This window comes from Salvelinus sp. IW2-2015, unplaced genomic scaffold (assembly GCF_002910315.2).
Source record: "Salvelinus sp. IW2-2015 unplaced genomic scaffold, ASM291031v2 Un_scaffold285, whole genome shotgun sequence".
NCBI lineage: Eukaryota > Metazoa > Chordata > Actinopteri > Salmoniformes > Salmonidae > Salvelinus > Salvelinus sp. IW2-2015.
Genome location: NW_019942531.1, coordinates 17,406 through 43,232, shown reverse-complemented (window position 1 = coordinate 43,232; position 25,827 = coordinate 17,406). Strand labels below are relative to the sequence as shown.

General features: G+C 44.9%; 1 protein-coding gene across 1 annotated transcript in view; it reads left to right on the top strand.

The window, feature by feature from the left end:
• Positions 1–25,523, top strand: part of LOC112068229 (DISP complex protein LRCH3-like) — a 90,259-nt gene extending 64,736 nt beyond the window's left edge. The window contains exons 12-25 of the mRNA XM_070438074.1: positions 298–430; positions 1,834–1,976; positions 2,940–3,016; positions 3,317–3,356; positions 3,616–3,780; positions 4,091–4,138; positions 15,516–15,569; positions 22,291–22,327; positions 22,618–22,929; positions 23,271–23,495; positions 23,683–23,716; positions 24,054–24,189; positions 24,518–24,595; positions 25,146–25,523. Coding sequence (XP_070294175.1) covers positions 298–430; positions 1,834–1,976; positions 2,940–3,016; positions 3,317–3,356; positions 3,616–3,780; positions 4,091–4,138; positions 15,516–15,569; positions 22,291–22,327; positions 22,618–22,929; positions 23,271–23,495; positions 23,683–23,716; positions 24,054–24,189; positions 24,518–24,595; positions 25,146–25,523 — 1,860 coding nt within the window. The remainder of the gene's footprint in view (positions 1–297; positions 431–1,833; positions 1,977–2,939; positions 3,017–3,316; positions 3,357–3,615; positions 3,781–4,090; positions 4,139–15,515; positions 15,570–22,290; positions 22,328–22,617; positions 22,930–23,270; positions 23,496–23,682; positions 23,717–24,053; positions 24,190–24,517; positions 24,596–25,145) is intronic.
• Positions 25,524–25,827: the final 304 nt, after the last annotated feature.

Here is a 25,827-nt window from a genome sequence, read left to right as displayed (position 1 = left end):
GCCTCCGTGACACAGAGAAGAGCAGTCTCAGTTGAATGACTAGTCTTGAAACCTGACTGATTTGGATCAAGAAGGTCATTCTGAGAGAGATAGCAGGAGAGTTGGCCAAGGACGGCACGTTCAAGAGTTTTGGAGAGAAAAGAAAGAAGGGATACTGGTCTGTAGTTGTTGACATCACAAAGGTTCTATGTTTGCAAGGTAGTGTAATATTTCACAGTTATGTTGAAGCTAATCTCTCCATTCATGTGTTTATTCCTCTCCCATCCATTTTCTCTTTCATTCCTTGTGTACCTACAGCCCACGGATGAGTTGTCGGACCTGCCACTGCGTGTGGCAGAGATCACCAAAGAACAGAGACAGCGGCGTGAGAGGGAGGAGCACAGGGCGTCTGGCTCCCATCCTGTGACCAACGGCACATGTGAGAATCAAGGCATGTCTGTCTGTGTGTGAACTGTACTGTAGTGTATTTCCAGTATTATTCTACGGTTTTCTAGCTTGGGAACCAGTCTGTTGGTTTAGCATTTCACTCCCTGCCACTCCTTGTCATGCCAGACTGTTTGGGATATGACACAGAGTACAAGGAGTGGAATGGTAGCACAATGGGCCTGGATTTCAGTCTGATTATATTATACATCTGTGGAAATATACACTGAACAAAAATATAAATGCAACATGCCATGTTTCATGAGCAAAAATAAAAGATCCCAGAAATGTTCCATATGCACAAAAAGCTTATTTCACTCCAATTTTGTGCACAAATTAGTTTAAATCCCTTTTCGTGAGCATTTCCCCTTTGTCAAGATAATCCTTCCACCTGACAGGTGTGGCATATCAAGCAGCTGATTAAATACCATTACACAGGTGCACCTTGTGCTGGGGACATTAAAAGGCCATTCTAAAATGTGCAGTTTGTCACACAAAACATTGCCACAGATGTCAAGTTTTGAGGGAGCGTGCAATTCGCATGCTGACTGCAGGAATGTCCTCCAGAGCTGTTGCCAGATAATTTAATGTGCATTTCTCTACCATACGCCGCCTCCAACGTCGTTTTAGAGAAATTGGCAGTACATCCAACCGGCCTCACAACCTCAGTCCCCGTGTAACCATGCCAGCCCAGGACCTCCACATCCGGCATCTTCACCTGAGACAAGCCACCCGGACAGCTGATGAAACTGTGGGTTTGCAGAAGCAAAGAATTTCTGCATAAACTGTCAGAAACCGTCTCAGGCAAGCTCATCTACGTGCTCGTCATCCTCACCATGGTCTTGACATGACTGCAGTTCGGCGTCGTAACTGACTTCAGTGGGGAAATCATCTTTGATGGCCACTGGCACGCTGGAGAAGTGTGTTCTTCACGGATTTTCCATGGCCTGCATACTCACCAAACATGTCACCCATTGAGCATATTTCGATCCTCTGGGTCGATGTGTACCACAGCGTGTTCCATACTCAGCAACTTTGCACATCATTGAAGAGGAGTGGGACAACATTCCACAGGCCACAATCAACAGCTTGATCAACTCTATGCGAAGGAGATGTCGCGCTGCATGAGTCAAATGGTGGTCACACCAGATACTGACTGGTTTTCTGATCCACGCCCCTACCTTTCTCTTTTGAAGTTATCTGTGACCAACAGATGCATATCTGTATTCCCAGTCGTGAAATCCATAGATTAGAGCCTCTTGATTTTATTTTAACTGATTAATTTCCTTATGAACTGTAAATCTTTGAAGTTGTTGCATTCATATTTTTGTTCAGTGTATATTCTACATCTTTGGTCGTCTTTACTTTGAACCTGGTGGTAATCTGTCTTTCTGTTTTATCTGTCTGTAGTAGAGGGAGAGCTGGAGCAGATAGACTTTATAGACAGTTGTACGGGAGAGGAGGAAGAGGAGGGTAGGAGAGGAGAAGTAGCAGAAACCATCAGCCTCAGCTCCCAGTTCATGGCATACATCGAGCGCCGCATCACTGGAGAGGTGAGTGTGTGTGTGATATAAAATAGAATATATGCCATTCAGCAGACTCTTTCATCCAATGGGACTTACATTTTTTACAAGCGCCGTACTCCGCCTACTGGACCATCTGTGTGTGTGTTCATGAGTGCGCTTGTGTGTGACTGGCCCAGTGTGTACAGGACTGTATGTAGAAGGCTGCGGGCCTGTTAATCACGACAGAACAGTATGCCATGTTTAATTCGACGGAAACGGCCTCCTGAGTGGCGCACCAGTCAAAGGCACTGCATCGTAGTGTTGTGGCGTCACTACAGCCTGAGGTTCGATGACCGGGAGTCCTATAGGGCGGTGCACAATTGGCCCAGTGTCGTCCGGGTTAGGGGAGGTTTTGGTGGGTGGGCTTTACTTGGCCCATTGCGCTCTAGCATCTCCTTGTGGCGGGCCAGGTGCCTGCAAGCTGACTTCGGTCGTCAGTTGAACAGTGTTTCCTCCAACAGATTGATGCAGCTGGCTTATGGGTTAAGCGAGCGGGTGTTAAGAGGCGGGTCATGTTTCGGAGGACTCATGACTCGACCTTCTCCTTTCCCGAGCCCGTTGGCGTTGTAGCGATGAGACAAGATCACAATTATACATCATGAAATTGGGGAGGGAAAAAATATTATAATTCAACCGAAACTACTGTTCTGAATGACCAGTTGAAGAACCTGATTATGGTGACCAGGAAGCGATAGTGTATGGTGTGCTGCGTGAGTTTTGCAATTTGTATTGATCAGGCCACACTCCCCAAACAGGACTAAACGTACCTCCAAAAGGCTGTTGAAGAATGGTGCGCACTGTTTTAGGGAAACGTGTCATTCAGGGCAAATCTTCACACAACATAGTTAACATTGAACCGAACTGAACGCACTCCGTGTGTGAGTGCGCGTTTGTGGCGTGTGGGGTATGAGCGAGATCGTGGCTGGTGTATTGATGACTGTCTCTTTGTAGAGCTCTCCAGTCAAGTCCAACTCCTCCAGAGACTCAAGGACAGACGACCCGAGGCGACACAATTCTCTGCAGAACAGGTAGGAAGACGCGTGTACACACACACCCTACCTTTCTTGTAAGTTGACCTATAGCAGTGATGTATAACACTCTCACACAAACACATGAGCCCATCTCTATGGCAGATTCTCAGCCTGTGTTACTGTCGTGTCTCTGTTTGGTTTTTAACAAAACAAATTGACTTACCAAATGACTGTGCCCAACAGACCATACAATCTCCAGTCTAAATAAAGATCCCTAATCTAATCTGTATTTAGTTAGATCACACATTTAACCCCCTCCCTTCCTCCATCTGTCTCCCACCCACCCCCCTCCCTCAGGACTGCACATGATCCAGCCTCTTCTGCCTCTCATAATCAGGTAACCCAAGTGTGTCTAAATGCTGTGTACAGCTTCCAATACTGATTATTACTACGTCAATTACTACTTTCATGGTTTGAAACGTGATTTATTGAGTCTAAATGCTGATACCACCTCTTTTCAACTCCTCTCCTCTCTTCCTCATGCCGCCTCCTCACCGTCTTTCTGTTTCCCTCTGCTATCTTCCTTCCTTTCTCTCCTTTCTTTTTGTTTCCTCCCTCTTCCTCTCTCTCCCCCCTCCCTCTCTCCCTGTGTTCAGAGAGGGTCAGGGGCCAGGGTTGGTGTTGGTGCCGGTCCGTGCGGGGCGCCGGGTGGGGGCGTGGAGCGCGTGCGGAGGATGGCCCAGTTGGCCGCCCTGCGGTACGAGGAGGAGAGGCAGAAGTCGCGATCAGTGCAGCGGGACACCGTCATGACCTACGTCAAGGTTCCTCCGACTACTATTCATTTTTATTCTGTTGATTTATGTCTTGCTCTAGTATCACTGTGTGCGGTGAGTTAGTGGGGAGTTGATAATAGAAAGTGCTGATACATGCTGTGTATGTATCTATAGTAGTCTTCATGTTTTAAAATGTTAAAAGTAAAAGATAAATATGAATGACCTCAATTGAAAGTGACATTCTCTAGCGCTTCATTATCTGATCTCAAATCCAAGTAGCTCGAGTAGTGAGCTTAAAAAAAACATTTAGACCTTTTGGAGAGTTCTGTGTCATTGAGACTCTTCTCGGTTTCTACAGCACAAAGCATCTCAAAGCCCTACAAAGCTGAGTCCCACAGAGAACGAGGTGAGTCCACACACTGTTTCCTTCTCTCCCTCCCGCTCTTTCCTCTTCGGCTTTGTTTTCCTTGTCTGAAGGTTTCTCCACGGTGAGTTCATGTGTGTTGGCATGAAAGGCTCAAGGTATTAGGATTGAATACAGTTTTACAGGGGTTCTCCGTAAACATGACCACGCATAGTCTTCAGCAGTCATGTCTGGTGTCCATTCCGCCCTGTGTCCATTCCTCCCATGCATTCTATCTCGTCCCCTTTTCAATTGTCCTCCATTAACCCTCCACCTCACCCCACACACACGCATCATCCCTCTCTTTTGCTCCTATTGTGGTCACGTCCCTTCCTTCACCCTCCCTCCCCTCTCCAGTTATACCATCACTGATTCTTGAGGGTGAAGGCAAAGCATCTACGACCCCAGCAATGTGTTGTCTTTCTTGTCCCTACTCTAAAAAATCTGTGCTAAATGCTGGGCTTCAGACTGCCACCATTTAGTCACATTTTGCCACCCTTTAACTTCGCTGTGCCAGTTACATTTCTTTTATTGGTCGCACTGGTTCGAGCTGCACATTCTAGCTGGTCACCTCAATCAAAACGTCCTATTTTTGGGGTGGATAAAACCATGAATTTGTTAAATAGCAAAGTGCATTATCCTCATGATTCATAATACAAATGTCTGCCCTGCTGCTGTGCCTGCCGGTTTCATTTTGGCCGGTTGCTTTAATGAGCGAGCTTCACACTCGCTCTACCCCCTTGTGTGGGCGCCTTGTGATTGTATAACATTTCAAAGTGCAATTGCGTGGGGAAACTACTTTGGAAACCATCTAGTTGGCCATATTAATGAGAGGAGGGTCTCAGCTTTCTGTAGGTGTTATTTTTATTATTGAGCTCAAAGCACACTGTTTTACAATCCTGATATCTGATATGGCTTTGAAATACAGAGCACATGAAATTGCACATCGGCCATCACAAGTGCAATACGCCTCATTGCAGGTTTATGGGGGACATTTACTGTTATACACTGCTCAAAAAAATAAAGGGAACACTTAAACAACACAATGTAACTCCAAGTCGATCACACTTCTGTGAAATCAAACTGTCCACTTAGGAAGCAACACTGATTGACAATAAATTTCACATGCTGTTGTGCAAATGGAATAGACAAAAGGTGGAAATTATAGGCAATTAGCAAGACACCCCCAATAAATGAGTGGTTCTGCAGGTGGTGACCACAGACCACTTCTCAGTTCCTATGCTTCCTGGCTGGTCACTTTTGAATGCTTGGTGCTTTCACTCTAGTGGTAGCATGAGACGGAGTCTACAACCCGCACAAGTGGCTCAGGTAGTGCAGCTCATCCAGGATGGCACATCAATACGAGCTGTGGCAAGAAGGTTTTCTGTGTCTGTCAGCGTAGTGTCCAGAGCATGGAGGCGCTACCAGGAGACAGGCCAGTACATCAGGAGACGTGGAGGAGGCCGTAGGAGGGCAACAACCCAGCAGCAGGACCGCTACCTCCGCCTTTGTGCAAGGAGGAGCACTGCCAGAGCCCTGCAAAATGACCTCCAGCAGGCCACAAATGTGCATTGACAGAGGGTGTCAATGCATACTGAGTCTGTGCATAAGGTACAGGCTGTAACATTAGCTAGCTACATTGCTTAGCAATGGTAGAGCATTGGTTTCGTAGGCATTATGTGAATTGTCTTTCTGCTTCAGACCAATGCCTACTTCTCACTTAAAACACATTATTTCCATGGTTGTTGCAACATTCTCATACAACATAACACAACAATACAAGTAAAAAATACACAATGACAAATGACAGAAGTAATGTACTTATTAGAATTTATTTAATATTAACAGCTGATTTTACAGACGGAAGTGAAAAACCAGAAACGTATCTAAGCCAAAATTTTAACAAGAAAGTCAACATGTAGCCTACCCATTACTTTACTGACTTTATTGTCCCCGTGGGGAAATTGTTGCAGTGTCATGTACACGTTTAAAGTGACATTTAAATACAAAACAAATTGACAATACAACGTTCATAATAGTTACCTTTATTTATTCATTTAACCTTTATTTAACTAGGCAAGTCAATTAAGAACAAATTCTTATTTTCAATGACGGCCGACAGTGGGTTAATTGCCTTGTTCAGGGGCAGAACGACAGATTTTTACCTTGTCAGCTCAGGGATTCGATCTAGCAACCTTTTGGTTACTGGCCCAACGCTCTAACCACTAGGCTACCTGCCGCCACTGGTTTGATTACATACCAATAAAAAGAGACCAGCCTGCTGGCCTTACTGGGTGGATAGGAACATCAGCCCACTGCTATTTTTATTTTACTGAAATTTTTATTTGATGTGAACGAAAAAATGATTACCTACCTGTGTTGACCGGCTTCTTCAAGCTTTGCGAAAATAACAAATTACTACATTTGCCTGCTCTATTCCAAAACTGACAACTTTTGACTGCTATAATGTGTACATTTTGTCAGGTTAGAGTTGATTTTACAGCGAGTTTTTTTTTTTTGTCTGGCACAAATGATTGTCTAGTTGTGTTTTTCCTGCTGAGGGGTGCCCTATACCTGCGCCCAGGGGGGAGTAGTTCAAAGTCCAGGTACAGGGGGTGGCTTTGGTCTAAAATGATTGTGAGCCTTGCGGAGGGCCCTGACCTTAAAGATCTCATCCAGGCCTGTCTTTGACTCCAAGTACCTTGCTTGCTGTGGTGATAATCCTTCTCAGCATATTTCTCTGGCTGACAGTGGCATTGCCAAACCAACAAACAATACAAAAAGTTAAAATACTCTCAATGAAAGATTTGTAAAACAGAGTTAATATAGTACAGTCTACATTAAAAGATCCCAGCTTTTTGAGAAAGTACAGTCTCTGTTGGCTCTTTTTGTAGATCAGGTCTGTACATTTACTCAACTGAAGCTTATTGTCCAAGAGGACACCCAGATATTTGTATTCCTCTACAATCTCTATATTCTGACCTCTGATAGATGTTGCAGAGGTAGGTGTTGTACACTTCCTGAAGTCTATGCACATCTCTTTGGTCTTATTGGTATTGAGGACCAAGTGTGATTCGTCACACCGCTCTACCAAGTCATTTAGGACCGGCCATGGTGTTCCTCGTCATCATGCAACAGGCTGATCAAGGCAGTGTCATCAGCGAACTTAACGAGGTGTGTCAGGATGGCAACTAGTACAACTATTAGTGTACAAGATGTACAGGAGTGGGGAAAAAACACATCCCTGAGGAGAGCCAGTGTTGGTGTTGCGTATGTCTGACACTTGGGGACCTATTTTGACCTGCTGTGACCGTTGGCTCAGGAAGTCCAACAGCCACAAAACCAGCCCTCCATCTGAGAAGTCCCGAATGAGTCTCTGTGCCAGAATGTAAGGCTGGATTGTGTTGAAGGCAGAAGAAAAGTCAACAAACAAAACCCTGACATGGGATTTGGCACCCTCTAGATGTCTGTAGACCATGTTGATGAGAGTAAGAATGGCATCATCAACTCTGCTGGGCTGAGGAGGAGCTTCTGGGTGATGCTGAGAATGACAATTTACTAATTTCATTACTAAGGTTGACAAGGCGGTAGTCATTCAGCACAGAGGGATTAGAAGCTTTAGGAATTGGTATAATTGAGTTTTTACACAATACTGGCACGTGTTGCTGGTCGAGTGAGGATTGGAAATTGTCTGTAAAAACACCAGCAAATTGTTCAGCACAGTGCTTTAACACATGTCCACTTATTTTGTCTGGGCCTGGGCTTTTGTGTGCGTTACATCCCCTGAACAACTTCAAAACATCAGCCTGTTTAACAACAACCCTCTCAAACATTTGTAATGATGCTTCCATTTGTTTTACCTCCGACAAAGTTGTCTGATTCAAATCTTGAGAAGAAAACATTCAGTTGATTAGCCATGTTCTGGTCTCCCAAGGTCAGCATGGTTTTCCCGCTGCCTATGTGGGGGGCACTAGCCAGGGATTTAATCCCTTGCCAGGCCACCCTTGAGTTTCCTGAGGAGAGGCTCCTCTCCACCCTTTGCTTGTATGCCTCCTTGTCCACCAGTATCTGTCTTTTTATCTCACATTGTACATCTCTTAAAGCCTGTCTCACCCTCAGCATGAACTGCCTTCTTCCTATTAAGTTGTGATTTTAGATTTTTTTCGATACCCAAGGCTTATTGTTAGGGAAGATTTTACAGGTTTTAGTAGGCACAGCTGACTCAACACAGAAGTTTTCATAGTCTTAAACAACATCTGTGAGTTCATCAAGATCAGAGCTGCTGTCCTCAAATACCTCCCACACAGTACAGTACAGTCAAAACACCCCTGGAGACCAAATACCTCCCACACAGTAAGTCAAAACACCCTGGAGACCAAATACCTCCAGCAGTACATTCAAAACACCCCTGGAGACAAATACCTCACACAGTACAGTCAAAACACCCCTGGAGACCAAATACCTCCCACGCAGTACAGTCAAAACACCCCTGGAGACCAAATACCTCCCACGCAGTACAGTCAAAACACCCCTGGAGCAAAATACCTCCCACACAGTACAGTCAAACACCCTGGAGACCAAATACTCCCACGCAGTACAGTCAAAACACCCTGGAGACCAAATACCTCCCACGCAGTACAGTCAAAACACCTGGAGACAAGTGGTACTGTTGTCCTTCCAGATCTGGACAGTCTTAACTGTGGGTTTCTCCCTCTCCAGGAGGCGACAGTAGATTGGCCTGAGGTAGACAACATTGTGGTCTGATGTCCCAGGGGAGGTCTGGTGGTGGCAGAGAACGCATTTGGTATTGTCCCATAGCACATCAAGTCGAGTCTTATTTTTCTAGTGTGACATTTCACATACTGGTGGTATGTGCGCAGGACTTTGTGCAAAGTACAGTTGTTAAAGTCCCTAAAATAAATGGTTGCGTCGGGAGAGATGGAGTCAGTTTCTGTGACAGATTATAATAATCTCTGATGCCTTTGTTATATTCTTTAGGTTGAATGTACACAACGGTAACAAACAATTGGGGAACTCACGGACAGATAGTAGGGTCGCAGTGACAGAAAGCAGTTCAATGTCGGGGTACATACAGTGGGGAGAACAAAGTATTTGATACACTGCCGATTTTGCAGGTTTTCCTACTTACAAAGCATGTAGAGGTCTGTAATTTTTATCATAGGTACACTTCAACTGTGAGAGACGGAATCTAAAACAAAAATCAGAAATCACATTGTATGATTTTAAATAATTAATTTGCATTTTATTGCATGACATAAGTATTTGATCACCTACCAACCAGTAAAATTCCGGCTCTCACAGACTGTTAGTTTTTCTTTAAGAAGCATCCTGTTCTCCACTCATTACCTGTATTAACTGCACTGTTTGAACTCGTTACCTGTATAAAAGACACCTGTCCACACACTCAATCAAACAGTTCCAACTCTTCACAATGGCCAAGACCAGAGAGCTGTGTAAGGACATCAGGGATAAATTGTAGACCTGCACAAGGCTGGGATGGGCAACAGGACAATAGGCAAGCAGCTTGGTGAGAAGGAAACTGTTGGCGCAATTATTAGAAAATGGAAGAAGTTCAAGATGACGGTCAATCACCTCGGTCTGGGGCTCCATGCAAGATTTCACCTCGTGGGCATCAATGATCATGAGGAGGTGAGGGATCAGCCCAGAACTACACGGCAGGACCTGGTCAATGACCTGAAGAGCTGGGACCACAGTCTCAAAGAAAACCATTAGTACACACTACGCGGTCATGGATTAAAATCCTGGCGCACGCAAGGTCCCTGCTTAAGCCAGTGCATGTCAGGCCTGTCTGAAGTTTGCCAATGACATCTGGATGATCAGAGGAGGAATGGGAGAAGGTCATGTGTCTGATGAGACAAAAATAGAGCTTTTTGGTCTAACTCCACTCGCCGTGTTTGGAGGAGAAGAAGTATGAGTACAACCCAAGAACACCATCCCAACCGTGAAGCATGGAGGTGGAAACTCATTCTTTGGGGATGTTTTCTGCAAAGGGGACAGGACGACTGAACCGTATTGAGGGAGGATGGATGGGCCATGTATCGCGAGATCTTGGCAACAACTCCTTCCTCAGTAAGAGCATTGAAGATGGGTCGTGGCTGGGTCTTCCAGCATGACAACGACAACAAGACACAGCCATGGCAACTAAGGAGTGGTCCGTAAGAAGCATCTCAAGGTCCTGGAGTGGCTAGCCAGTCTCCAGACCTGAACCCAATAGAAATCTTTGGAGGGTGAAACTCCGTATCGCCCAGCGACAGCCCGAAACCTGAAGATCTGGAGAAGATCTGTAGGGAGGGTGGGCCAAATCCCTGCTGCAGTGTGTGCAAACCTAGTCAAGAACTACAGGAAACGTATGATCTCTGTAATTGCAAACAAAGGTTTCTGTACCAAATATTAAGTTCTGCTTTTCTGATGTATAAAATATTATGTCATGCAATAAATGCAAATTAATTACTTAAAATCATACAATGTGATTTTCTGGATTTTTGTTTTAGATTCCGTCTCTCATAGTTGAAGTGTACCTATGATAAAAATTACAGACCTCTACATGCTTTGTAGTGAGAAACTGCAAAATCGGCAGTGTATCAAATACTTGTTCTCCCACTGTAGTCTCTCTCTTACAGGATCATTTCACCACTGGTCCCTGAAAGCAGGCAGACGCGCCAGCCGTGATTGTTCGGTGTGACTATCAAATCACGGTCCGCTCTGACCAGTGTAAAGCCGCCATCTCCACTTCCCTGTCGGGACTCTGTCATCCAGCCAAGTCTAGTAACGCCAGCAAACAGCCTCCGGTATTTGTGTTGGAAGCGCAGATTCGCTGACAGCTCATCCGTTTCCCCTCAGTGACTGGGCATTGATCAGCAGGTGGTGGTTAAGGGGAGTTGGTTTTTTAATTTTTTAAGTCTGTCTGATTCCCCTCGTTTTCCAGGTTTGCATTTGATTTTGTATCCACTCACAGACAATCGGGGATTAGATGGTCATTCTTACTACAATGCGTTTGAGTTGCATTGTAGTAAGAACTCCCTGCTGTATTGGATTCCGCTGCAGATGCGTTTTCATATTTAGTCCGTTCGTAGTGGTATGTACACGATCAACAAGATCAGTCCAACACCCACCACTGTAAATCCATGGTTGGCAGATTGCTTGTAAACTAAGTGTACAAATTGAAAACATAAAAGAACGGCACACGAAACGCCACGACACTGCAGGTCGCACCAGAGCCGCGCCCCCATTAACTATTTACATACATTATTGACTGTCACATTAGGTGGCTCAGAGAGCAAGGCATGAAATGGTACAAACTACTCGATGTTCTGCACCAACAGAGGGCCTGTGCTACTACTCCCCTGACATCATAGTATCCACCTCAGTGGAAATGACTTGAATACACCAACGGGTATATCTGCCGCACCAACGGGTGCGAATGTTTCCCTGGACAACAGTGGTCTTCTCTGATATCGCGCAGTGGAGGAGCTGGATGTTCCAGTAGGAACAGAAGTGCATAAAGGGCCCAGCGCTCCCTCAATCAGCTGGTGTAGGCATTTAAGGACACAATTACCACCCTGCCATTAAGCAGTGTGTCCTGGGATGTACCGTAGGGTGGAGTGCATCCTGACGGATGAGGCACATGACGTATTCCTTGAGAGTTGGTCTCAAGTCTCCACGGTTCTCTCCTTCTTAGTAGGAAGCCGGAGAAGGGTCCAATTACGGCCTGCAATTCGGGGCGTTCCTGCATGTGGGCATTCCTGTATCTGCAGGAATCCCTCTTTATTTCTATTGGTCATTTTTAAGATCGTACTCCAATACACAGGTGGGAGTGCTCCAATACACTGTGGTGGTAATGCAACTTAACATTGGATGCTAACTTCCGATAAACCCACAGTAGAAGATGCACGGATGACAACGCCGTTAGCTAGCTAGCTAGGACAACTGTAGACGTGTTTTTGCCCTGCTGTCAGGTACTGTTTTTCCTCAGTTCTGTTAATGGCGAGGGCAAGTGTTAGCAAAGGATACTGGGTGCTAGCTTGCTAGTTAAAGCTTCTTACGGCTGAATCCTGTTAACGGGATTGATTTGACAACAGCCAGTGAAAGTGCAGGGCGCCAAATTCAACACACGAAATCTCATAATTAAAATTCCTCAAACATACAAGTATTATCACCATTTTAAGAAACTTGTTTTTAATCCACCACTGTGTCCGATTTCAAAAAGGCTTTACGACGAAAGCATACCAGCGATTATGTTAGGTCAGCGCAAAGTCACAGAAAACACAGCCATTTTTCCAGCCAAAGAGAGGAGTCACACAAAGCAGAAATAGAGAGAGAATTAGTCACTAACCTTTGATCTTCATCAGATGACACTCATAGGACTTCATGTTACACAATACATGTATGTTTTGTTCGATAAAGTTCATATTTATATCCAAAAATCTCAGTTTACTTTGGCGCGTATGGCTGTAATGTTTTACTTCCAAAACATCCGGTGATTTTGCAGAGCCACATCAATTTACAGAAATACTCATCATAAATGTTGATGAAAATACAAGTGTTATGCATGGAATTAAAGATATACTTCTCCTTAATGCAAACGCTGAGTCAGATTTTTTTTTTTACTTTACGGAAAAAGCACACCATGCAATAATCTGAGTACAGCGCTGAGGCACCAAAACAAGCCATACAGATACCCGCCATGTTGTGGAGTCCACAGAAGTCAGAAATAGCATTATAAATATTCACTTACCTTTGATGATCTTCATCGGAATGCACTCCCAGGAATCGCAGTTTCACAATAAATGTTTGTTTTGTTTGATAAAGTCCATCATTTATGTCCAAATACCTCCTTTTTGTTCGCGCGTTTAGTTCACAAATCCAAATTCACGAGGCGCAGGCACTTAACTCAGAAGAAAAGTCAAAAAGTTGCATTACAGTTCGTAGAAACATGTCAAACGATGTATAGAATCAATCTTTAGGATGTTTTTATCATAAATCTTCAATAATATTCCAACCGGACAATTCCTTTGTCTTTAGAAATGAAAAGGAACGCAGCTCACTCTCACGGGCCGCGTRCATGACTTAGCTCATGGCATTCTGCCAAACCTCTTAGTCAAACAGYCCTTATTCRCTCCCCCTTCACAGTAGAAGCCTGAACCAAGGTTCTAAAGACTGTTGACATCTAGTGGAAGCCTTAGGAAGTGCAATGTSACCAATATCCCACTGTATATTCGATAGGCAATGATTTGAAAACCTACAAACCTYAGATTTCCCACTTCCTGGTTGGATTTTTTCTCAGGTTTTTGGCTGCCATATGATTTCTGTTATACTCACAGACATCATTCAAACAGTTTTAAAAACTTCAGAGTGTTTTCTATCCAAATCTACTAATAATATGCATATCTTAGTTTCTGGGCCTGAGTAGCAGGCAGTTTACTCTGGGCACCTTATTCATCCAAGCTACTCAATACTGCCCCCCAGCCATAAGAAGTTAACTAGTTAGGACTCCGGTGCACAGCTGGTGGGAAAGGTAGCTAGCTAACATTAGCTAGGAYACCGGTGGACAGTGTMCTTCGCCCCTGCTTGTCGAACACTGTTCTCCCGCAGTTCCGTTAACAACAGCGAGGGCAAGGTGTTCAGCAGGCATTGGCGAAGAGCACTAGGTGCTAGTTAGCTATCTAACTAGGACTCCGGTACACAGCAGGTGGGATAGCTAGCTAGCTCGCACACCGGTAGACAGTGTACTTCCCCCCCTGCCTGTCAAGCACTGCTTTCCCGCAGTTCTGTTAACTACGGCGAGGGCAGGTGTTCGGCAGGTGGAATCAAAGCGAATTAGCTAGGTAGCTTGGAGGACTTGTGTACACAGTAGGCGGGAGGCGAGGGTGACACCGGTAGACTGTGTCCTTCGCCCCCGAAAAACTCAGATAAAACTTTTATTTCCCTTTTCTTTTGACTCACATTTAATCGCATAGACAATCAGGTGAAATCTCGAATATCAAGGGTAACAAAAGCATGAAGAGGGCGTGTGTGGGGTGTATGCAGGAACCAATAGGATGCTCGAGGGGGGTCACAATGACACACTATAAGCAAGATGCTCGCATAGTCCCTGTCCATTGTCACAATGATGCTATCTATAAGAGACCACTAATAATTGAAATTAAGCACACACYGTGTGTGTGAAAGAATACCATGCCATTTTTTCAGAGAGCACAATTATGAATTTGAAAATGTATCAATAAACCAATTAGGCACATTTGGGCAGACAATACATTTTGAAAAGTAATGCAATGCTTCAGTCTAAAACTTTGCACATAAACTGCTGCCATCTAGTGGCCAAAATCTAAATTGTGCCTAGAGTCCTAAATCATATAATGACCTTTTTCTTGCATTTCAAAGATGATGGAACCAAATGAATATAGAAAATGCATCTTTTTTTCCCTTTGTTATCCTTTACCAGATCAAATGTGTTATATTCTCCTACATAAATTTCACATTTCCACAGACGTCAAAGTGTTTCCTTTAAAATGGTATTAAGAATATGCATATCCTTGCTTCAGGTTCTGAGCTACAGGCAGTTAGATTTGGGGATGTCATTTTAGACCAATTTTTTTTTTTAAAGGGTCCAATCCCTTAAGCAATAAGGCACAAGGGGGTGTTGTATATGGCCAATATGCCACGGCTAAGGGCTGTTCTTAGGCACGAAGCGGAGTGCCTGGATACAGCCCTTAGCCATGGTATATTGGCCATATATCACAAACCCCCAAGGTGCCTTATTGCTAGTTTAAACTGTTTACCAACTTAATTAGAGCAGTAAAAATAAATATTTTGTCATACCTGTGGTATACGGTCTGATATACCACGCTGTCAGCTAATCAGCATTCAGGACTCGAACCACCCAGTTTATAATTGTGCTTATTACATGCAAGTGTCAAGGCCAACAGTTTACACAGATCACTTCAGCCATGTGGAAAAACCTTATATAGCTAAAAGTATTTAGCTTCCTTTCTCTCATCCGACTGGTGTTAGCCAGCTACTACTGGTAYTGTTTCTGTGTAACCCAAGTGCTTTGGTCCGGTTTTAGAACTCTGAGATTCAAGTTGTTAGCACTGTCACTTCTTTAATAAAGCATTGTGAATGACTTTATWAGGTGCTGACTCAAATATATTCCATTGTGTGATGCGGCACACATTTKTGGGCTGGTGGCACCAACTGAAAATGTTAGTGACACCAGGGGAAAATGTTAGTCTGGAGCCCTGGCTATATATCCTAGCTATATCCCCCTCCTCTCCATCCTCACCTCCTGTCTTCTTGTGTGTTCTGTCCTCATTCCCTCTCTTCCACTCCTCCCTGCCAGAACGCGTACCCCTCCAGGCGTTCYACCCACACGGACGACTCAGCCCTCTTCATGGTAAGGCCCCGGGGCTGTGCTCCCATTCTCTTCTTCCCTTCACTCCTCCTCYACTGATTTTAAAACAGTGGTCAATTTAGGTTTTACATCAACAAATAACCTTCGATTCATTGCATGTACATCTCTTATTAAAGTGAAAAGAAACCAATGAATACTGTATTTACTCAATACAATTTTATTTTTCAAGTAATATTTCTCAAACAATTTGTATATCATTCCATACAATAATCTGTACTCGTAAAAAAATAATATACTTGGCGACCCCCCCCCCCCCCCCTGCAATTCCCTGTCCCCCACATGTGGTATATACCTGCTCTCTTTTCCGTCCTCTAACCACCCGTCAACACCCAAAAACCTTTCATTGTCCTCCCTCCTTCTCTAACTAGTCTTCCAGGGTTGATTGACACTCTTGTCTGATTTATAGTGTGAATGTGTGTAGCTATATAACCAATCTATAGACTTACAGGTAACTGACAAATGAGGATACAAAGTATTATGAAAGCAGGTGCTTCCACACAGGTCTGGTTCCTGAGTTAATTAAGCAATTAACATCCCATCATGATTAGGGTCATGTATAAAATGCCCAGTTAAACATTATTTTGGCCCTCATGGCTAAGAAGAAGAGATCTCAGTGACTTTGAAAGAGGGGTCTCAAAGGAGCATATGGGGTTTAAAGTGTGTGTGTGTGTCTCTTCAGTCACCAGATCTCAACCCAATTGAACACTTATGGGAGATTCTGGAGCGGCGCCTGAGAGTGTTTTCCACCACCATCAAACAAAACACCAAATGATGGAATTTCTCATGGAAGAATGGTGTCGCATCCCTCCAATAGAGTTCCAGACTTGTAGAATATCTAACTGTGACGTTTTCATTACGCACCAAACTGCCAAGTGGGACTAAGATGAAACGCTCATTTTCATTTTCTGTCAAGTGCCTAATGAACACCACCCTGGCTATTATACATTTTTCACACAAACGTTCCTCTGACCCAAACGTACTCCTCTGGCTCACTTTTCTCTGAGCACAGTATGGTCTAACCCAAGGATCAGCCTGCTTTGTTACACACAGCTTATTTAAAGCCTGGTTTGGGCGGGACATGGCGAGCTAACCATGCCCCTCTGCTCACTTAAGGAAATGTCAAATGTAAATATCCACACCAGCACTGTATGGTTTGGGTCGGCACGATAGTGTAAAAATGCTGTTAGTATAGTTATTAGATGACCTGCTGCTATTGGATTCCTTGCCTGTCCCCTTCTTGCTTTCATTTACCTGTTCAATAGACAATGGTCATATCCCAAATGGCACCCTGTTCCCTATATAGTTCACTAATTTTCTATGGAGAGCCCATGGGCGCAGCAAATAGGTCTCTTTGTCTTCTTGGCGCATTGTAACCAGCTTACATCTGTCCTGGCTTAACCCCTCCACTTCTTTCCCTTCTGATTCCCCTCTTTCTGTATTTCTTTTCTGTCTCTCTCTCTCTTCCGTCTCCGGCTGGTTCACTGTTAGAGCGAGTACCAGCCTCGCATGGTGTTTGAGATAGACACTGACACCAACACTATAAAGAGGAGGCCTGGCACTTACAAGCAGGTGAAACACTTTTGGTTACAGTACTACACACGCACAAACATTTGACTTGTTTCACACGCACATTTAGGGCGCAACTATGTGTACACAGCATACATACACACACGCAGTCACACATTGTTGGATTAATGATACACAGCAATACATACAAACAAACCAAGTCATAGGCATTTAATCCTAATTGTTTCTGTAAATTGCTCTGGATAAGAGCATCTGCTAAATGACTAAAATGTAAAATGGTGTACATGCGCTGTCTGCAAACATACACTACAGTGCATTCGGAAAGTATTCAGACCCTTAAACTTTTTCCACATTTTGTTATGTTACAGCCTTATTCTAAAGTGGATTAAAAAAGAATGTTAATTTCATCCATCTACACACAATACCCCATAATGACAAGGCACACAGTTGCAAGTTTATTCAAAATATTTACAAAAGTATTCAGACCATTTGCKATGAAACTCGAAATTGAGCTCATGTGCATCCTGTTTCCATTGATCATCCTTGATGTTTCCGCCGTGCATGTCATAGCAAAAACCAAGCCATGAGTTCGAAGGAATTGTCTGTAGAGCTCAGAGACAGGATTGTGTTGAGGCACAGATCTGGGGAAGGGTACCAAAAAATGTCTGCCGCATTTAAGGTCCCCAAGAACAGTGGCCTCTATCATTCTTAAATGGAAGAAGTTTGGAACCACCAAGACTCTTCCTAGAGCTGGCCGCCCCGCCAAACTGAGCATTCAGGGGAGAAGGGCCTTGGTCAGGGAGGTGACCAAGTACCCAATGATCACTCTGACAGAGCTCCAGAGTTCCTCTGTGGAGATGGGAGAATCTTCCAGAAGGACAACCATCTCTGCAGCACCACACCAATCAGGCCTTTATGGTAGAGTGGCAAGACGGAAGCCACTCCTCAGTAAAAGGCACATGACAGCCCGCTTGGAGTTTGCCAAAAAGCACCTAAAGGACTCTGACTATGAGAAACAATATTGTTTGGTCTGATGAAACCAAGATTGAACACTCTGGCCTGAATACCAAGCTTCACGTCTGGAGGACACCTGGCACCATCCCTACGGTGAAGCATGGTGGTAGAAGCATCATGCTGTTGGGATGTTTTTCAGCAGCAGGGACTGGGAGTCAGGAACAAGGGAAACCTGAGAGATCCTCAGGACCTCAGACTGGAGGGCGAAGGTTCACCTTCCAACGACCCTAAGCACACAGCCAAGACAACGCAGGACTGGCTTCGGGACAAATCTCTGAATGTCCTTGAGGGGCCCAGCCAGAGCACAGACTTAAACCCCATCGAACATCTCTGGAGAGACCTGAAAATAGCTGTGCAGCGACACTCCCCGTCCACCCTGACAGAGCTTCAGAGGATCTGTAGAGAAGAATGGGAGAAACTCCCCAAATACAGGTGTGCCAAGCTTGTAGCGTCATGCCCAAGAAGACTTGAGGCTGTAATCGCTGCCAACGGTGCTTTAACAAAGTACTGAGTAAAGGGTCTGAATACTTATGTAAATGTGATATTTCAGTTTTTTTTAAATACCTTTGCAAATCATTCTAAAAGCCTGTTTTTGCTTTGCCATTGTGGGTTATTGTGTGAATTGATGAGGATTTTTTTTTAAATAAATTTTAAAACAAGGCTATAGCGTAACAATGTGGGAAAAGTTCAATGGGTTCTGAATACTTCAAATGCACTGTATATATATATATATATATATATTATATATATATATAAATATATATATATTATATAAAAGTATGTGTACACCCCTTCAAATTAGTGGATCTGGCTATTTCAGCCACACCTGCTGCTGACAGGTGAATAAAACTGAGCAAACAGCCATGCAATCTCCATAGACAAACGTTGGCAGTAGAATAGCTCACTGAAGAGCTCAGTGACTTTCAACATGGCACCGTCATAGGATGCCACCTTTCCAATAAGTCCATTTGACAAATTTCTGCCCTGCTAGAGCTGCCCCGGTCAACTGTAAATGCTGTTATTGTGAAGTGGAAATGTCTAGGAGCAACAATGGCTCAGCCGCGAAGTGTTATGCCACACAAGCTCACAGAACGGGACCGCTGAGGGCTGAAGCGCATAGCCCCAACATTCACTACCAAGTTCTAAATTGCCTCTGGAAGCAATGTCAGCACAATAACTCTTAGTTGGGATCTTCATGAAATGGGTTTCTATGTCCGAGCAGCCGCAAACAAGCCTAAAATCATCATGCGCAATGCCAAGCGTCGGCTGGAGTGGTGTATAGCTCGCTGCCATTGRACTCTGGAGCAGTGGAAACGCGTTCTCTGGAGTGGCGTATCTGGGTTTGGCGGATGCCAGGAGGACTGCCCCAATGCATAGTGCCAACTGTAAAGTTTGGTGGAGGAGGAATAATGGTCTGGGGCTGTTTTTCATGGTTCGGACTAGGCCCCTTAGTTCCAGTGAAGGGAAATCTTAACGCTGCAGCATACAATGACATTCCAGCAGATTATGTGCTTCCAACTTTGTGGCAACAGTTTGGGAAGGACCTTTCCTTTTTCAGCATGACAGTGCCCCTATGCACAAAGTGAGGTCCATACTGAAATGGTTTGTCGATCGGTGTGGAAGAACCTGACTGGCCTGCATAGAGCCCTGACCTCAACACCATCGAACACCTTTGGGATGAAGTGGAACGCCGACTGCGAGCCAGGCCTAATCACCTAACGTCAGTGCCCGACCTCGCTAATGCTCTTGTGGCTGAAGTCCCCGTAGCAAYGTTCCAACATCTAGTGGAAAGCCTAACCAGAAGAGTGGAGGCTGTTGTATCAGGTGTCCACATCATTTTGTCATGTAGTGTACCATCACACAGACGCAAACACCCACAAACACAGTTGTTGTTTTGTTGCCCTTTTCTGTGCAGCACGCGGTTTCCACTGTGCTTACCCAATTAGCAGAATAGTACTCAATGTTCTCTTTATCTTTCTCAGCATTTAACAGTCTCTTTTTATCTTATTTTTCTTGAGTTACATTTTTTTATTTTTTATCCTTCAATCCACCTTTTGGCTTTACTCTCTTGTCTCTCTCCTTTTATATTTTTGTCCCCCCCACCCCAGTCTCTTTCCGGGTCTGGGATGTCCATAGATATCGTCCCCACGTGTCTACTGCAGGTACTGCAAACTTGCACGTCTTCTTTTCAACCTCCCTTCGCCGTCTCTTTCTCTTTATTTCCTTATACTTTGGGTGTTAGCATGTTGCTAAACACTGGCCCAGGGCCAGTTAGGTGATTGTTAGGGTTTGGCTAGCGCATGTGTGGTGCGCTCTCCTGCAAAATGGCTGCCGTGGCATACCAGGTGTGAGCTGAGGTGTTCTCCTGTACAATGTAAAGCACTTTGGAGCATAGGTGTGATATAAATCCAATCTTAGAGATCACCGATTTATTGAGGAACCAAATAAACCGATACGAATTAATCGAATTTTTATATATATATTTGTAATAATGAAATTGCAACAATACTGAATGAACACTTTTATTTTAACTTATTATAATACAAATAACATCTATTAAGTCTCTAAATAATGAAACATGTTCTTTGGTTTAAATAATGCAAACAAAGTGTTGGAAGAAAGTAAAAGTGCAATATGTGCATGTAAAAAAGCTAAAGTTTAAGTTCCTTGCTCAGAACATGGAAATATGAAAGCTGGTGGTTTTCTTTAATGAGATCTTCAATATTCCCAGAATTACGTTTTGTTGTGTAATTATAGGACATTTCTCTCTCTACTTTGTATTTATATACCTTTGACTATTGGATGTTCTAATAGGTACTTTAGTATTGCCAGCCTAATTTCGGGAGTTGATAGGCTTGAAGTCATAAACAGCACAATGCTTGAAACACAGTGAAGAGCTGCTGGCAAACGCAGGAAAGTGCTGTTTGAATGAATGCTTACGAGCCTTCTGCTGCCTTCCACCGCTCAGTCAGACTGCTCTATCAAATATCAAATCATAGACTTAATATAATAAACTCAGAAATAGAAGCCTTTGGTCATTAATATGGTAAAATCCGGAAACTATCATTTTGAAAACAAAACGTTTATTCTTTCAGTGAAATACGGAACCGTTCCATATTTTATCTAATGGGTGGCATCCCTAAGTCTAAATAATGCTGTTACATTGCATAATTATGTAMATTTCTGGCAAATTAATTACGGTCTTTGTTAGGAAGAAATGGTCTTTCACACAGTTCTCAACGAGCCAGGCGGCCCAAACTGCTGCATATACCCTGACTCTGCTTGCACAGAACGCAAGAGAAGTGACACAATTTCCTTCGTTAAAATACATTCATGTTAGCAGGCAATATTCACTAAATATGCAGGTTTTAAAAAATATATACTTGTGTATTGATTTTAAGAAAGGCATTGATGTTTATGGTTAGGTACACATTGGTGCAACGACAGTGCTTTTTTTCGCTAATGCGCTTGTTAAATCATCACCCGTTTGGTGAAGTAGGCTGGGATTTGATGATAAATTAACATGCACCGCATTGATTATATGCAACGCAGGACAAGCTAGTAATATCATCAACCATGTGTAGTTAACTAGTGATTATGTTAAGATTGATTGATGTTTTTTATAAGATAAGTTCAATGCTAGCTAGCAACTTACCTAGGCTCCTTTCTGCACTCGCGTAACAAGTGGTCAGCCTGCCACGCAGTCTCCTCGTGGAGTGCGATGTAATCGCCCACAATCGGCGTCCAAAAATGCCGATTTACCGATTTGTTATGAAAACTTGAAATTGCCCCTAATTAATCGGTCAACCTCTACAATCCATGAATATTATTGTTATTCTAAGCTAACTCTAAGGAGCACTCTACCTACCTGCAGCCAGAGAGCCTGCTCTATGCCCATAGTCCACCCTCTCTTATGTAACAGTTGCCCATCTTTGTTGTAGCGCTAAAAGATAGGTCTGTAAACACCAAACAGTCGAGTGATGTTTATAGGCCTTTACCCTCCCCCATTACATCTCTGGTGTCAAAGGAGGGGTGAGACCGGAGTATTGTTGAGGGAACTGTATATGCATGAATGGTGTTTTCGTCTTGACTCAAATTACATGAACTCTTTCTCTCTCCCTCTCTTTGTTTGCTCTCCGCTCGGACTCGACTGGCCACTCAGCAGGGCGAGGATCGCTCCTCCTCCCTGTCTCCCACAGGTAAGACACCAGTCACACTATTCCTCCATTTCCCTCTACGGTTACATCACGGCTGCCATACACTGCTCGGTGCAGCTTGTCCTACTGGCTTCCAGGGAAACCAGATTATAAATAGATGTGAATTTGAGCGGCTTCCAACACACTCCTCCCTCTCYTTACTAATTTACTAATTTCTGTATTCCAAATTGACCACTACCCCCTAGACGTTCCTGTGGATCTGAAAGGATTTTWCTCCACTGTCTATTCACTCTGCCGCTCTCCCACCTGCTCACATCCTGTTCTGCTTGCAGCCCTCCAATCACCTTCTTACCCYGGACCTGTTGCCCCGCCCTCCTGCCAGGGGCCCGCCCAGCGGCCAGACAGCTTCTTGTTTYGCCTCAGCCAGAAGGAAGAGCAGAGGAGAGGTATGTCACCGGATCACAACCTCTGGATCTTGCTGCATGGCCTTGGGAGCTTTCAGAAGAGAGTGTTGGTACCTMTTGAGCGTGCAATGCGCATGTCACAATTGAGTGTCGTATGTGACATTGTTCTGGTAACTGTGTCTGGGCTGATAGACATGTCTGGATGGGATCCTGCAAAGTCATTGAGCAACACTGTAGATAGTTGATCAAAATAGAAGGGGGGCGGTGGGGAATAATTGTTCAACGTGGACAAGAATTTCTGTTTGAAATGGGGGAGGGGAAATTGTCGGCTTTTTGACTTGTATGTATGATGTATGATGTTCAGCTCTGTTGGTTCTGATCCCATCTGTTACTTTGAGTGCGGTCTGACTAATAGGTCAGAGTTCCGCCTGTCTTTTGCTGTAGAGGTTCCGCCTGTCTGTTGCTGTAGAGTTCCGCTGTCTGTCTGCTGTGGAAGCTCGCCTGTCTGTCTGCTGTGGAGCTCCGCCTGTCCTGCTGTAGAGTTCCGCTGTAGATTTGCGGCGCCTGTCTCTCGGCTGTAGAGTTCCGCCTGTCTCTGGGCTGTAGAGTTCCGCCTGTCTCTTCGGCTGTAGAGTTCCGCCTGTCTCTCCGTGTGGAGTGCCCTGTCCTCTGCGCTTGTGGAAGTTCCGCCTGTCTCTCGGCTTGTTGGAGTTCCGCCTGTCTCTCGGCTGTGGAGTTCCGCCTGTTCTCTCGGCTTTGTGGGAGTTCGCCTGTCCTCTCGGCTGTGGAGTTCCGACTGTCTCTCGGTGGGGTTCCGCTGTCTACTGTAGTTTGTCTTCTGCATTGTTTGCCAGGCGTCTGATCATGCCATGAGTCGTGTAGAGAGCTGGACTTCACCTCTTCAGAATAATGATTAGCACCCATTCTGCTTTCACCAGCTTTTGATCTTGTATTGTATGTTTGAGCCTGTCTGGTTCTGCCTTCCCTCCCCAGGTGATGGTGCCTGCCCCCAGGCCGGAGCTGAGAGGTGACCCCTACCCAGCCTCAAGGCCCCATGGGAGAGGGCTGCTCTTGGGAGCAACTGCGGAAGGTGAACAACACCCGACAAACAGATTCTCCCCCTTTTGACCTAAGCCATTAGCCTGGAGTTTCTACTGGGTTCCTTGGCCCATATTCAAAGCATTTCAGAGGAGAGTTGCTGACATAGATCTCAGTATCATAATTAGATGGACACGGACCTGATCCTAATCAGCACTCCTACTCTGAGATGCTTTTATTGAGCCCAGGTCAGATCACAAGGTCAGAAACTCTGGCCCTACTTGTCTGCTAATCCCCTGTAAATTTGTGTCCTGCTCATTTTGTAGAACTAGAGTCAGTCTGAAAGTGTCCTTGCCCAGCGACCTGGGAGCAGCACTGACCGACGGGGTCGTCCTCTGCCATCTGGCAAATCATGTGCGGCCACGATCCGTACCCAGCATCCATGTGCCCTCCCCTGCTGTGGTGAGTGTTTGTGTGTGCACKTTATGCGTGTGCTGTGCGTGCATACCATACGTGCATTAGTGAGAATTCATCCTAAAACTGACATTAGTCAGTCAGGAACACTACACTTCAAGCATATCAATACAACAATGCTCCTTTTTACTTTGCCATACATTTGCATTTGGGTTATGATCAGACACTGCTTATGTCCCAAATTGTACCCTATTCCCTACATAGTGCACTACTGTGACCGTAGGCCCTGGTCAAAAGCAGTGCACTATACAGGTAATAGGGTGCCATTTGAGACAAGCAGCTGTCGTTGTGCTTATTGTTGTCTATGTCCATCAAGCCCAAACTGACGATGGCCAAGTGTCGGCGGAACGTGGAGAACTTTCTGGAGGCGTGTCGCAGGATCGGGGTTCCACAGGTAAGACCTTCACACTAGTTGAATAAAGGACTGGTATACAACTCACTAGTCCTCATGCTAAAACGTCTGTGTGTTTGTGATGGGTTAGAAAAAGCATGTGATACAAGAGAACCTGTACTGACGGACTGTTCTTCAGATTTTAATTTGCTCGCAGCAGACGGTGACATCACCAGTGTAATTAAATACCTAAAGGCTACTGTCAGTGCAGGTTTTTCTCTTCTGTCATAAGATTTCTTCCCTCTACTACTCTGCTTTTTGTATCAACACTAAAGTTTAGCCTMGTTCTCTGTCCCTGCTCTTTTTATCAGTTGACTCCAGCTAACTCAACTGGCAACCTGCAGAGCTTTYGTAAACTTGACTTGGAGAGCCGCTTGCCTGTTACTAACAGTARCTTTCTCTTTCTGCTCCTCCGCTCTTCTTCCTTTTAACCGTAACACTTCCCCCTCAAACTCATCTTCCATCTGTCCGTCCAAACACACAACTCCCCTATCTATGTAATTGTATCCTTTGCCTGCCCATTCTCTCCCCTGCTTCATCTCCCATGGGACAGGAGAGGCTGTGCACAGTGGAGGAGGTTCTGGATGGCCGGGGAGGCTGTGTTTACGGGACGCTGGGGGTCCTGCTTTCCATGGCTCCTCGACAGAGGGCGAAAAGTCACTATAAACTACTATCTCCGCGCGACGGAAGCAGCCGCAGCAGGGTGCGGTCCCCTGTGATTCTGTTCCACTATCTCCATGAGACTGAAGTGTCGGAACCCTCTTGCTTACTGCCACACTACCACTGGCCACCGAGGTCGTCTGTGGTAGGTCGGCAGCAGGCGCGCGAGGTTGTGGTTACTCTGGGCCCGGGGGCCAGCCTCCAGGAGGCATCAACCGCGTCTACCGTCCCAGGCCACCAGGCGGGCAGCCCTCTCTCCTCGAGGATGTGACGGGCAAAGGCGCAACAACGCTGGCGTCCTTAGGCAGGACAGAATAGAAGAGCCACACGGCACCACAGCACAACAATGAGCGGAGGAGGGACTAAACGGAGAAACAGAAAATAACAGGCTGGATTTATGTCAATGCATGCGGTAAATTAATAACAAACGACCAAAAGATAACAGAAATAACAACCACAAATGGAAAGACAAACTCAACATAAGATGGACAAAAAAGAAGGTAATGGGCCGGATCCAAACGGCATGACCTTGAGCCGCAGAGCATGGCAAGCGGAGCTTTTACTTTTCGTTCCAC